Source organism: Sphaerodactylus townsendi, linkage group LG04, assembly GCF_021028975.2.
Source record: "Sphaerodactylus townsendi isolate TG3544 linkage group LG04, MPM_Stown_v2.3, whole genome shotgun sequence".
NCBI classification, from domain to species: Eukaryota; Metazoa; Chordata; class Lepidosauria; order Squamata; family Sphaerodactylidae; genus Sphaerodactylus; species Sphaerodactylus townsendi.
In genome coordinates, this window is record NC_059428.1 from 109,287,526 (window position 1) to 109,301,337 (window position 13,812).

Consider the following 13,812-nt stretch of genomic DNA (forward strand, 5'->3'; position numbering starts at 1 on the left):
GCGGCAGCTTTGGAGGAGGGAGGGGGGGCGGGGGAGGTGTTAAAGCATTGCATCGCTGAGTGCCCTCCCTTCCCTGAACTCTGTCCTTCCCAAGGTCCCCCCACAAGTTACCAGGAATTTCCCCACACAGAATAGGCAACCCCAAGTGTGACCCTCTGGAATGTCATGGAGAACACTTTCTAAAGTTCAGATTTTTCACACTGGGAAACCAATGGAGCTGGTTTCCACCCAGGGATCAACAATTGTTTCCCTGTTGCTGATGATGTAGCAGGGCAGTGGGCAGTGACGTAGGTATAGATTTTTTATGGGGTGGGTTCAGGGGGTGGGGGCTCAGGGGGCAGGGCCACGCCCACACCCACCCTGGGGCATGGCCACGCCTCCCCAAGCCCCACTCCCGGCCAGGGACGGCAGTCTCTTCAGAAGAGACTGTCGTCCCCGAGCTCAGAGAGCTGTTTTTATAAGCACTGGGGGGGGCCTGGGGAGGCGTGGCCCTGCCCCCTGCCACAGTGCTTATAAAAGCAGCTCTCTGAGGCCAGGGATGGCAGTCTCTTCTGGCCTCCCCAGAAGGGAGCCCAGCCGTTGGGGGCAGGGGAGTTGGGGGTCGGAGCCCTGTCTCCAGGCGGGGGCTGGTGGGGCGGAGCCCCATTCCCCCACAGAGGGGGGCGCCTGGAGACAATTTGCTTCGGACTTGTAATGGGGGGGTTGAACCCGTGAACCCCCCTTACCTACGTCCTTGGCAGCGGGGCTTACACATGGCAGCTTGGCCCACCACAGCTTTCCTGCCCTGGTTCCCCAGCAGTGGCCGTCCTTCCTTCACCACCAACAGGCCTTTTCACTTTTTAAAAACATTTGCCGCTTGTAACAGACCATGCCTTGGGCTCTCTGAATTCCCACGTGTGATTTAAAAAAATCTCTAGCTTCTTTGTTCCAGGCCTGCTGAAACATCTTCTTGGAATTTATTTGTTCGTTGCTGCTTTAAATTGCTAGTAAGACTGTTTAAAAAACTTGACTAGGACAGTAGGTCCAGGCCAGTTACTTTCTGAAGTACTACTACTCCAGAACCCAAAAGCGTACTATGTGAAATTTTGTTCTGCAAGTGATATTGACAAGATAGCATATATGATCAATTATTGAAGTTGGCACCACAAAATCACCCCTGCTTTTAAAAAAAATTATTGGCTGTACTAAGGAGTCACAAATTAAGTTATAGGAATGCCTTTATGACGGCTGCCACTCTTCTCTGGGCAGATCTCCATGCTTGCAGTATAAAAGTTTCTACCATTGGGTGATTATTGGAGTTACTCAATTTAATCCCAGGGCGGCTAGACTGGGGTAGTTTTTTGGAATGACAACTATGTGCCTCAGATGAACACCAGAGCTACAAAGCATAGGCTGACAAGCATGGGGAAATGGATACAGGGGAAGAAGAAGAAGAAGAAGAAGAAGAAGAAGAAGAAGAAGAAGAAGAAGAGGAGGAGGAGGAGGAGGAGGAGGAGGAGGAGGAGTTTGGATTTATATCCCCCCTTTCTCTTCTGTAGGAGACTCAAAGGGGCTGACAATCTCCTTGCCCTTCCCCCCTCACAACAAACACCCTGTGAGGTGGGTGGGGCTGAGAGAGCTCCAAAGAACTGTGACTAGCCCAAGGTCACCCAGCTGGCATGTGTGGGAATGCACAAGCTAATCTGAATTCCCCAGATAAGCCTCCACAGCTCAGGCGGTAGAGCGGGGAATCAGACCCAGTTTCTCCAGATCAGAGTGCACCTGCTCTTAACCACTACGCCTCTGCTGCTCTGCATGTGCAGAGTGGATGGACAGAGAGAAGAGAGGAGGGCACGGTTTCAAGGGGCACCGTAATGGGCAGGGAGGCAGGAGAGCATCCAGGAGATGACATGGAGGGAAAAGCACAGAGCCGTCTGTCCATGCACGTAGGTAAGGGGGGTGGGTTCTCGGGTTTGAACCCCCCCCCCATTCATGTCTGAAGCTCCGCCCACCCGTTTGTGGGTTTTTAAAACATTTTAGTGCTTTTTTGGTTTTTGGCCTGCAGGGGGTGCATTGTTTGGGCTAGCAGCACCAAACTTTCAGGGATTATTTGGGGGACTCTCCTGATGATACTGCTCGGGTTTGGTGAGGTTTGGTTCAGGGGGTCCAAAGTTATGGACTCCCAAAGGGGGTGCCCCATCCCCCATTGTTTCCAATGGGAGCTAATAGAAGATGGGGGCTACACCTTTGAGGGTCCATAACTTTGGACCCCCTGAACCAAACCTCACCAAACCTGGGATGTATTATCAGGAAAGTCTCTTATTGATACCACCCAGGTTTTGTGAAGTTTGGTCCAGGGGGTCCAAAGCTATGGCCTCCCAAAGGGAGTGCCCCCATCCTCCATTGTTTCCAATGGGAGCTAATAGAAGATGAAGGCTACATCTTTGAGGGTCCATAACTTTGGACATCCTGAACCAAACTTCACCAAACCTGGGATGTACTATCAGGAGAGTCTCTTATTGATACCTCCCAGGTTTGGTGAAGTTTGGTCCAGGGAGTCCAACGCTATGGACTCCCAAAGGGAGTGCCCCATCCCCCATTGTTTCCAATGGGAGCTAATAGGAGATGGGGGCTACACCTTTGAGGGTCCATAACTTTGGACCCCCTGAACCAAACTTCACCAAACCTGGGTGGTATCATTAGGAGAGACTCCTAAAGATACCCTGAAAGTTTGGTGCTTCTAGCTTAACAATTGCACCCCTGACAGCAGGCATTCCCCAAATTTCCCCAGATTCTCCTTTTAAATCCACCCCCTTCGGCATGGATTTAAAGGGAGAATCTGAGGTCCTCAGTTTAGAAGAAGAAGAAGAGTTTGGATTTATATCCCCCCTTTCTCTCCTGTAGGAGACTCAAAGGGGCTTACAATCTCCTTGCCCTTGCTCCCTCACAACAAACACCCTGTGAGGTGGGTGGGGCTGAGAGAGCTCCAAAAAGCTGTGACTAGCCCAAGGTCACCCAGCTGGTGTGTGCGGGAGTGCACAGGCTAATCTGAATTCCCCAGATAAGCCTCCACAGCTCAAGTGGTAGAGCAGGGAATCAAACCCGGTTCCTCCAGATTAGAATGCACCTGCTCTTAACTACTACGCCACATTGAAAGTGATGCTGTTTCAGGGTGGGGCATAATCCACCCCAAAACAGCATCACTTTGAATGTTGTTTAACTAGGGACCCCAGATCCTCCCTTTAAGGTGGATTTAAAAGGAGAATTTGGGCTCTCTAGTTTAAACACCATTGAAAGTGATGCTGTTTGGGGGTGGATTCCAGCATCACAGCGGCTGCCTGGGGGTGGGGGGCGCAAAACTCAGATTTTGCACCAGGCTCCATTTTCCCTCTATGCCTCTGCCCAGAGGGGAGGGGCAGGGGAGGGCAGGGCAGGGGAGTCTGCCATCCCCGACCTTGGAGAGCTGCTTTTATAAGCGCTAGGCCAGGGGCAGGGCTTGGGGAGGCGTGGCCATGCCCTAGGGGCGGGTGGGGGTGTGGCCCCACCCCCGAACCCCCCCATAAACAAATCTATACCTACGTCCCTGCGTCTGTCTCACCTGGCGCACAGTGGACAGATGGAGTCCAATTCCACATCAGCCCGGCATAGATGCGCAGCCTGGGGCATGATGTCACTCTATGATGGGACCACAAATGCCCATGCTGTTTGTTGCAAGGGCAAAATGCACGGAAAAGACACTAGCATGGAGTGGGGCTGGGGGTGCCAGTGCCCCGGGGAGGATGCAGGCAAGGAAAATGACAGACACCAATGCCGATCAAGTCAAGGGCAGAGAGCACCCAGACCGGTGGAGGGACAAGGATAAGCAACCTAAAGTAGCCTAGTAAATTAAATGGGGGGGGGGGGAGGTCGGGACTCTTGACCAGTCCCTGCAGAAGGCTCTTGCGGCTCCCCGCCCCCGCCCCCCTCCACGGCTCAAAATTTAGCAACCAACCGGCTCGAAGAGGGATCTCCCAGGAAGAAAGATTTCTTTGCAGGGACCGAGGGGAGAAAAAGGAATGTGGGTGGGAGAGAGAATGAAGAACATCTCCTTAGATCCAAAGAGATTTCTCAGGAAGAGAGGAGGGGAGGAAATCTAGATCTAAAGAGATTTCCTTTCGCTGGGCTGTCGGTGAACCTAAGATCGTCTTCCACAAAGCGCAGGGACAACCCCCCCCCCCCCCCCGCAATGGATCCTTTCCCTACAGATCTTGCAGGCAAAGAAGCATGCAAGGGACGGATGGTCATCGGTCCTTGCTGTTTTTCTACCTCCTAGCCAGATCCAGCTGCTCTTACACGGGATGCAAAAGGTTAAACCAACCAAGCAACCTACCAGCGGGGGCTCCGGTGTTGCACTAACAGAGTTGCAGGAAACCCCCCTCCCCCTTTTAAAATGCAACAGAAAACAAGATCTTGATGCTCGACTGAGATAGTTGTGCACAACCTTGCCCTGTAAATCTCATTTCTGGTGTAACTTTTGGAGTTCTCCATCTCTCCTCGCTCCCAATTTACTTCCATTTTAGTGGTAGTGGGCGCCTGGAAGCTACACCCTGGAAGTTGCCTCTTTAGAGATGAGCGCAAACTCGAAGTTGCCTCCCTGGGGAGCCAGCCCCTCCTCCCTGCCCGTCTCCTCCTCGCTATCCTGGCCAGGTATTATTGGGGTAGGGCTTGGCACCGGGCCAAGAGCGGAGGCTTTAAAGGCGATCCCTCGCCACCTTCTTCTTCCCACTCCATCCAGCCTTTGCCCAAGCAGCACCTTGTGACACCATCCGCGGGCGCACAATGGGTATGTGTCAGGGGGGACCGGCTGGAGGGCGCCTTTAAGGAAAGGCGTGGTCCTTGGGGGATGCAGGTGGTCATTGATCGGGAGTACTGGATTGCAGTGCGCGGGGGGCCAATCTTGGCATTGCCTGCGCTCAGGGGTGCAAGAGTGGCCCTGACTATTTAGCCAGACTATCATTTCGCCTTGCGCCCTGGCCAGCAGGCACTTGCAGGGGCCCTGTATAGAGCGCGAGGGAAACCTTCCCTGGAACTGGGAGCTGCACATAATTGGCACCAAATGGAGGTAAAGCCTGCTGGGAAACCAAAGCGCGGGATTTGTGCTCCGGAGGGCCTCGTTTGCAGCGTGGAAGGCGCGTGTTTGTCACTCTCCCGAGGCGCAGCGTTCCCAGCAGGATTTCTTCTCCCCTGGGGCGCTTGGCGGTTGCAGGAGCGGCAGGAATCTGTCAGGTGCAGTTTGCACCTTCGCTAGAATGGTGGTGCACTGACTGAGGGGAAGTATCTCCTGTTGAACTTCCTGGGAGGGGGAGAGAAGGTGGTCTTCTGAGGGCTGTAGGGCGCACCCCTTTGGAAACCTTAGTCCCTCACAGCAAAGCACAGCATGCATACCCCACTTCCGTGTATATGTTTAATTTAGGTGTCCTATATGGTTCTTCTCTCCATTTCCCCTGACAACAACCCTGTGAGGTACAGAATGAGTGAGTGGTTCGTTCAGCACAGGCATGGCAGAGCAAGGATTTGAACTCGGGTTGCTGTGTCCCCCCAGTCACTGGGAGGAGATGGAGGTAGGGTTCCCAGATGCAGGTTGGGAACATCCTAAATATTTGGGGATGGAGGCTGGGGAGGACCTAATTGGGGTAGTATGGAGATGAGCTGTAATTTGGGGGGGGGGGGTCCCAGGTCCCACCTGGAGTCTGGCATCCTTGAGAGACTGTGTGGTGTCTGGTGAAGAGCGATATGGAGAATTAAGTTTGATTTCCCCTCCTCCACATGAGCAGTGGACTCTTAATCTGAATTTGTTTCCCCACTCCTGCACATGAAGCCTGCTAGATGACTTCGGGTGAGTCAGAATCATCTCCAAACCATCTCAGTCCCACCTACCTCACAAGGTGTCTGTTGTGAGGAGGGGAAGGCGATTGTAAGCCACTTTGAGGCTCCTCAAAAATAGAGAAGAAGTGAGCTCTAGAAACCAACTCTTCTTCTAATTTGAACCTTGCTCTCCCAGGCCCTCATCCGGTACTCTCCCCATTAATCAACATTGGCTCTTATCAACAGTTCAGGAGGACACTGAACTGGTTCTGAGGCGGCCAGTATCGACAGATGGTCACCTGCTTGGGCTACTTTGGAGAGGGATGTGCTGAAGGAAACTCTTAAGAGGCAAGCAGAGGATATGGCAAAGGCTCGCCCACCACACTGAAACCAACAGTGCTTGTTTGCAAAAGAGTGTGTGTGGAGGGTTGTAGTGCCTTTTCTGTGGTGTCTGCGGATGCAGGCTTTTTAGTTTCAATTGGATGCATGTGCTTCAGTTTCAGTCTCTTTAATGAGGCAACCTATGTAATTAAAAGCAGAAAAAGGGGTGTGCCAAAGTGCTGCATCCATAGATCTAGGTCAGGACAGGTGTGTAGAATTTCAGTTGGGTAGCAAACTGTGGTCAACTAGAACTATTTCTTTTGCCTTTCTTTTTTAAAAAAATCTGTCTGGCTTAAAAAAAAACCCTGTAAAATTGCAAACCAGAAACAGCCTGGTTTAGCAGAAAAATAATAATCTACTCTCAGAATTATGATGTCATTTTGCCAGTATCCATATTCTCCTTTAGATAATTATCTTGCTTTGATAGCTTTACCTGGTGAATGAACGGTTGCCACCATTTATACCTAAGCTCCTGTTCCTCTGGCAGTTGCATCCCGAAATAGAGGAAGTGAAGTCTGTTCCAGTCTGTAGGCTGAAACAAATTGATCCTCTTGAATTTCTGCCTGTCATATAGCTGTTGATAACACAAGAAAAGGTTGCAGCCCTCCACTTGAGTGAGAAAAACATACTGATTCTAGTGAGACTTCTAAGCATGTATTTTGGGAAGTGCAATTAAAAACTTTTAAAGCTGTCCTCCTGTAGTTTATGTTCCTATAAAATCCTTCAAAATAACAAATTCTGGCAAAAATGAAAATGTTTAGTGTTCGAGTAGGATCTGGGAGCCCCAGGTTTGAACCTCCATTGACACATAAGCTTGCTTGGTGAACTTAGACCAATCACACTCTCAGCCTGTCCTACTTCATAGGGTTGTCGTGGGGATAAAATGGAGCAGAGGGGAACAATGTAAGCCCCTTGGAGGTCCACACTGGGGAGAAAGGTGGGGTATAGTATAAATTTTGAAATTTAAAAATCACTCAGAAATGTAGTCTTTTTTGTGAAGGAGTGTGTATTAAGTATATGTTTAGTTACAATTCAAATCAAGTCCCAGTTCTTGTAAAAACGTTTAGGATTATTCCATAGTTAACAAACATTGGGGTGGATCCTATTACACTGGTCCTATGTAACTATTCAACTGGGCAAAGATTATATTAAAATATTTGTACCATGTGGTTTTTTTGGCTCAAGTTTGAAACCTTCTTGCAACTTCAGTGGCTCTTTCGTAAGAGGAAAAACTCTTAAGCCCAAGAAAGACTGTTTGTAGGATGGATTCGCCTACTTTGTGGTGGAATTAAATCAATTCTCAGTTGAATGTTGAAGGAGGGCATGTTGTTGCTATGGTAGCCAACCTCCAGGTAGGGCCTGGAGATCTCTCAGAATTATGATCGATCTCTCAGTGACAGATCAGTTCTCCTGGAAAAAAATGGTTGCTTTGGAGAGTGGACTCTATGATCTCATACCATGATAAAGTCCTTTCCCTCCCCTCCCCAAACTCCCACCTTCCCCAGGCTTCATACCCAAATCTCCAAGAATTTCCCAATCTACAAGGGGCAACCCTAGCAGTTATAAGTATTTTGAAATTATATGGTGGCCCTTGAATTTGGGGACAAGACATGGGGGTACCAGGGACACAACACAAGGTGCAATAATATTCCACAAGTCTCCATGTAAACCCTTTGCACAGAGCTTAGTGTTGCCAACTGATCACTGCTAATTGCTCTACAGATGGTAGCTTAGGAATTAGTACCCCTAATGGGAAATGCAGGTTTGAGCTAACCTACACTTCTAGCTAGCTAGTGTCAGTCCAGACTGACTGGGGTGTAGATGCGTAGTAGACCTTACTACCTCTGCAGTGTTGCTAATCATGTACTAATTGTCCATTACTGTATAACTATTCTTTGTACTGTGGGTGGGTGTGCGATCTAACCACTTTGAGGATATTCTTGCCCAATTAAAAGCTTTTTTAAAAACACTCAGAGTATTCCAAGCGCTTATTTATTTAAGCACTGTCTCTCAGCCTCTGTACATATTTGATTTCGTTGTAGCACTCATCCCATCAAAGTGCAGAGGTGATAAAGGGTTTTGGCTAATGCAGTCTCATTGACTTCAGATGATTGGGCCAGTTTGCAAGAACTGCTTAAATCACTTTTGATTTTCCCTGTACCGATGCAATAGCTTCACAGCTGATCCATGCTATGCCTCTTCAAATATTGATATTTCCATTTGCTGGTACAAGAGAGGCTGTTTACCTAAAAGGTAAATTTGGATGTGGTACTCTGAGGTGAAGATAGGAACAGGGACTTGATAGTGGATGTCTTTAATATTGCCTTTGTGCACAAAGAGTTTGGAACTCCTTTGCATGAACACCACTTTTTTTGTTTTAGGATGTTTGGGAGTTTCTTATTTGTGCAGAGTTGTGTGGGAAGAAGTTTTCAGACCTTCACAAGCAACTGTGAATGCATGCTAAAAGCTTTTCCTGCACATAGTGGAGGACCCACACAACTGCCCTCTCACGAGCTGATTAAAATAGGAGCTGCATGGGCAAAGCCCCCCCTGCCGCCAGGGTCTGAAGAGAGAGTCTGAACAGGACATGACTCTCCCAAACTGCATTTATTTTTGTTCAGTGCTGGGCACCACTATATTAAATTGACTAGGTAGCCACATAGTACTGCCAGTTGTTTGTGCATTGTTTGTGCATTGTGGACTATGGACCACAAGGCTTCTAAAATAAACAGGAATAGAAGGTTTATTTTTTATTGCCCACTGCAGATATGCTTACTGCACAAATCAGAATTCTAAAGTACAAATGCTTCCTGTACTTGGATTTTATCTTAAAGATAGTGCCACCGGGTACATAGTTACTCAAGAAGGGCTGATAACTGTTCCACTGTCATGCAAACTGTAATCTAAGATTATACATAAATCTGATTTTCCTTGCCAGAAATAATGGGCAAAGGTCAACTAGAAATCCCACAGTTTTAAAGGGGCTTGGGAGTGGCAGAGGGAGTGAAAAAAATTGATTTGGAAACACAAATGCACAGACTCTGTCCAATTAAAATTAGTCTGGTTTGCATCCTGCTGTGATCCTCCACTGGGGTGACGGTGCAGTCACAACAAGGTTACACTTTTCTAAGGCCCAGGGCCAACCTCAGGAAGGAGCCAAGAACACCATTCACTTGTACATCAGATTCCAAGGGTGCTTAACATTTAGACCCCTGTTAACGGTTTTTGGCCTTTGGTAAGTTTTGCTGCTTGTATTGGTGTGCCTCATGTGTCGGCAGACATGATACATGATGCTGCTTTACTCTGAATCAGAGCATTGGTTCCTCGCTGTCGGTATGGTTTACTCAGACTGACAGCGACTCTCCAGGGTTTTAGGTAAAGATCTTTCACATCAGCTGCTACCTGATTTGAATCCCTTTGACTAGAGGTGCCAGGGGTTGAAACTGGGACCATCCCAGACAGAGGTTCTGCCACTCAGCCTTGGTCTCTATAACAGTTCCTTGCTTCCTTTTTCACTTAGCTGAACAGCTCTCCCCCCGCTTTTGTTTCTCTATCTATCCCCCCCAGGTATTTAAACTATATATAAATATTTGGGTGCTGTGTGGTTTCCGGGCTGTATGGCCGTGTTCTAGCAGCATTCTCTCCTGACGTTTCGCCTGCATCTGTGGCTGGCATCTTCAGAGGATCTGAAGATGCCAGCCACAGATGCAGGCGAAATGTCAGGAGAGAATGCTGCTAGAACACGGCCATACAGCCCGGAAACCACACAGCACCCAAGTGATTCCGGCCGTGAAAGCCTTCAACTATACATAAATATGTTCTGACCCAGCCTAGGAAGCTGAGGAACTGAAAAACTCTTCAATGGTACATGTCTGAATGTGGCACTTGAGAGACTGATAAGAATTCATAACACATAAACAGTTTTATTTCTCTTTTATGGGGAAATGGTTCAGTGGCAGCCCCATTCAAAGAGGGGAGTGAATCCTCTTGTGGGCGTGGTGTAGTGTAGTGCCGGTGGATTTGCCCCCCTCAGGGCACTTGCCCCAATGGAGAGGGGAATCTGCTGGTGTGAGGCTGTTGTGCCACCCCTAGGCAGTGGGCACTGCGCCAGACATTGCATTGGCACCCCAGTGCCCTTGCTGCTGTGGCTGGCATAGCAGGAGTAGGCCAGGGGGCATGGCCGGGGAGGAGTTGATGCTAGTCAACTTCCTCCCGGCCATTGCCTGCATTACACCGGTTGCTGCAGCCCTCCCATTGGCCAGACTCTGTGCTGTACGCCATGCCAGAGTCCCAGTGCCATTGCCACCGCTGGCATGGTCATCAAGGGTGTGGCCGAGGAGAAGCTGACGTTAGTTTGCTTCCTCCAAGGCATTGTCTGCGTTATGCCAGCGGCCAAGGCCTTGGACTTACCTCACTGAAAAAGGTGGCATAAGTACACTCCACCTAATGGGGCTTCTTGGCAGGGCAGAACGTTTTGCCTTTTAAGCCTTCCCACGCCGTCATGAAGCCTCCATGGGATGGCTGGGCGCAGGTGCGGCTTTGTGGCTGGGCGCCCGTCCTCTTGGATGCAGCTGCCCACCACTTCGGCCTTGAGAATGCTAATGTTACTTCCAAGCATTAATCATGTTTCCCCATGAATGGGGCAGTTTCTATGAGGCCAATTTGGAACGGGGGCAAAGAGGGTGTTGGGAAGCAATCTCATCGATGGCTTCAGAAAGATGATTATTCCCGTTATCCCATCAGCACCTCCAATTAATTGCTGCAGAGTATTGGATCCCCCAGAGTGGTTCCATAAGTCTCCCTGGGGGGGAGCATAAATCTGCTCACTACCTATGCAGGGGGGGATCAGGCACACCCAGATGGGCTTTCAAGTCAAAATGGTCTGACTACAGCACCCTATCCATTGAGATCAGGCTTATGTTCACTCCTGCTACAAAGATCAGCTCTAGCTTGTGGCCTGTGATGCGTGGCTCCTGATACAACCTGAGAGAGTCCCAGTGCTGCCATGGAAGACGCCAGGTCCATCTCTGGAGATGAAGAGGTGGTGTGGACATGAACGTTGAAATCCCCCAGAACTGGCAATCTAGGAAACCTCAAGGCCCAGTTGGGTACTGCCCTTATCATCACATCTGGCAAGGTATCTGCTGGTAGGCGAGGTAGACAGGACACCTGTGGAATAATGTTATTTTTAGACATTAATCATAATTTCCCATTAATGGAGCAGGTTTCTATGAAACTGCAGGATATGCTGTTGGCTGTAGAAACCATCTTCCTAAGAATGCAAACATTTGATTTTGGGAGAAAAAAATCTGGCTGTTTGCCCTTTTGAAATATAGTCTGAACATATATGGGCAATGCCTGATGAATTTTTAGAAGCTGGAGTATCTAATAGGATTTTCTGTTGTAAGATAAGTCTTCAGTGTCCTGTATAGCTATCATTCCTCCCCCTAACCCAGGAGCAGAATACATTGTGAAAGTATGTTAAATAAGAGGCAACAAAATTGCTTGATTTGCAGAATTTATTCAGGTTGCAGAATTTACATTACCTCGGTATTGCATTTGGGAAGACAAGGTTATATGCCAGAAACTCAGAGCCCTATTCATGATCTATACATCTTGAAGCTAGCAATTGATGAGTATTTTGCCCATTATTTCTCAGAATGACATAATCTGTGTGTGTATGTTGCTTTGCATGTGTTATGTAGACTAAGTTGGACCCAGGTTTAGCACCCCAACCTTGATTCCTTTGTGTGCCTTTATATTTTGATGTGCCTTTCATGATTCCAAAAGACATGTGCCAGAAAATCAGAGTCGGGGGAGGTTGGTTTTGGCTCTGTTGCCCTGAAGTTACTGTTGCTAACGTCAAAAACTGATACCACGTGTGAATAAGCCAAATAAAATGCAGTCCAATGATTAATCTTAAAACATTTGCTTCTTACTTGACATGCCTTCTTATGCTGCTTGCTTTTGAAGGGCTGGATTTATTGCTTGTTGATGGTTATTTTAAGTTAAATATTGCTGGTGGTGACTGTGGACCATAATAAAGTGGAAGTATTTCCTTTAAATGAACAAAGGGTTTTTTCAGGCTGTTCACTTTATGTCCAGAGAGTCATTCTAATCTAAAAGAACTATGGCTTGGGAGTGGAGCACATGCTTTTTATGTAGAAGATCCTAGGTCCAGTCTTTGATATTTCCAGTTATAAACTCTCAGGTAGCCAGTGTTTGACACATTCTCTGCCTGAAACACTCCAAAGTCACTGCCCACGAGGGTACACAATATTAAGTCAGATGTAGCAGCGATCCTGAGTTTAACAGACTTCAAAATAAGGAATGCAGAATGGGAGAGAGAAATGGAAGGCAACTGAAAGAAGACAGCATTTGGCAAATCTCTAAAGACTTTCCTGTGATTCAAGATAAAATGGTGACAGTTCAGTACATGTTAAAAAATATTTGCTATAGACTTTTTTTTTGTGCTATAGATAGACTTTTGGCCTGGGAACACCCCCTCCCAGCAGCGCAGATTTGCGCAACAAAAAAAGGTGGCATCACTCATTTTCTGCTATGGGCTTTCCCAGTGGAGAAAGGAATTTCTCCTTCTCCCCTGGCACCTGCGCCACCTCTTCTCCACGGATGCCACTCAACTGCGCCCCCTTCTATTGGACTACCTGTTAATTTAGTTTGTAATTGTTAAATGTATGTTACAAATAGGTTTATATGAATAGTTTTTAAATATTATGTATGATTGTTAGCCACCCTGAGACTGGCTTTCATTAGGAAGGGTGGGATAGAAATTGAATAATAAATAATTATCCTCTCAAAATGTTTTCAGGGTAGTTATGTCTTCAATATACATTACAAATCCCCTCTGCCTTCCACTCAGTGCAGGAACACAATCTGTTGTGACACAAAATATTTTTTTCTGATGTCAACTCTTCATTCTTTAAAATGATTCACAAAAGTACTTGCTGTATGTTCTATTTTTGGTTGTGCCATTCAGAGGTTTCAGACAGTGAAGTTCTACTCCGATCTCAGTGGAAGTATAAGATCATGCAACAATTAACAAGCAGGCAACACTTTCTCGATTCAGGATCTTATCAAGCGCAACGTCTCTTTTAAAGCAATGGTCTGTTTTTCATTTTCTGCCATTTTCTTTATGTAGCTCTCCACTATTTTGGCAGAGAAAAATTAGCCATACTTTTATTCCAGGTATGACTGCATTTTTACATCATATCATCGAACAAAACCTCCCAATAGCTTTGAGTGGCTTTTCTCACGTATATCCAATCTACAAACGGCTTTCTCTTTTTTTTGTAATGCTTTGAGCAATTTTGTAACTTCCTTCTATGGCTTTATTTTCATCTATACTAAAGCATTCAAGAACACTGCATTGCTTCTTGTATCCTGTGACTTCCTTGGGACAGATTCTGGCCCATTATGCATGGAATGCTTAGGGCTCTTTACTGTTCAGTGGGCTCGTAGTGGGGCTTCTAGAGGCACTCACTCCTTGCTGCGCAGCTTGTCTCCTGAAATCTTTTCTAGGCCTGCTTTTCCTGTCTCCCTTAATTACGCCCACCAACTCAGTCTTAAAGGCACAGATCTTATCACACT

At 47.6% G+C, this 13,812-nt stretch overlaps 1 protein-coding gene across 1 annotated transcript in view; it reads left to right on the forward strand.

Annotated features, from left to right (window-relative positions):
* Window positions 1-10,517: 10,517 nt before the first annotated feature.
* The window catches only part of SLC15A1 (solute carrier family 15 member 1), a 43,343-nt gene continuing 40,048 nt past the window's right edge, over window positions 10,518-13,812 (forward strand). The window contains exon 1 of the mRNA XM_048494113.1: window positions 10,518-10,552. Coding sequence (XP_048350070.1) covers window positions 10,518-10,552 — 35 coding nt within the window. The remainder of the gene's footprint in view (window positions 10,553-13,812) is intronic.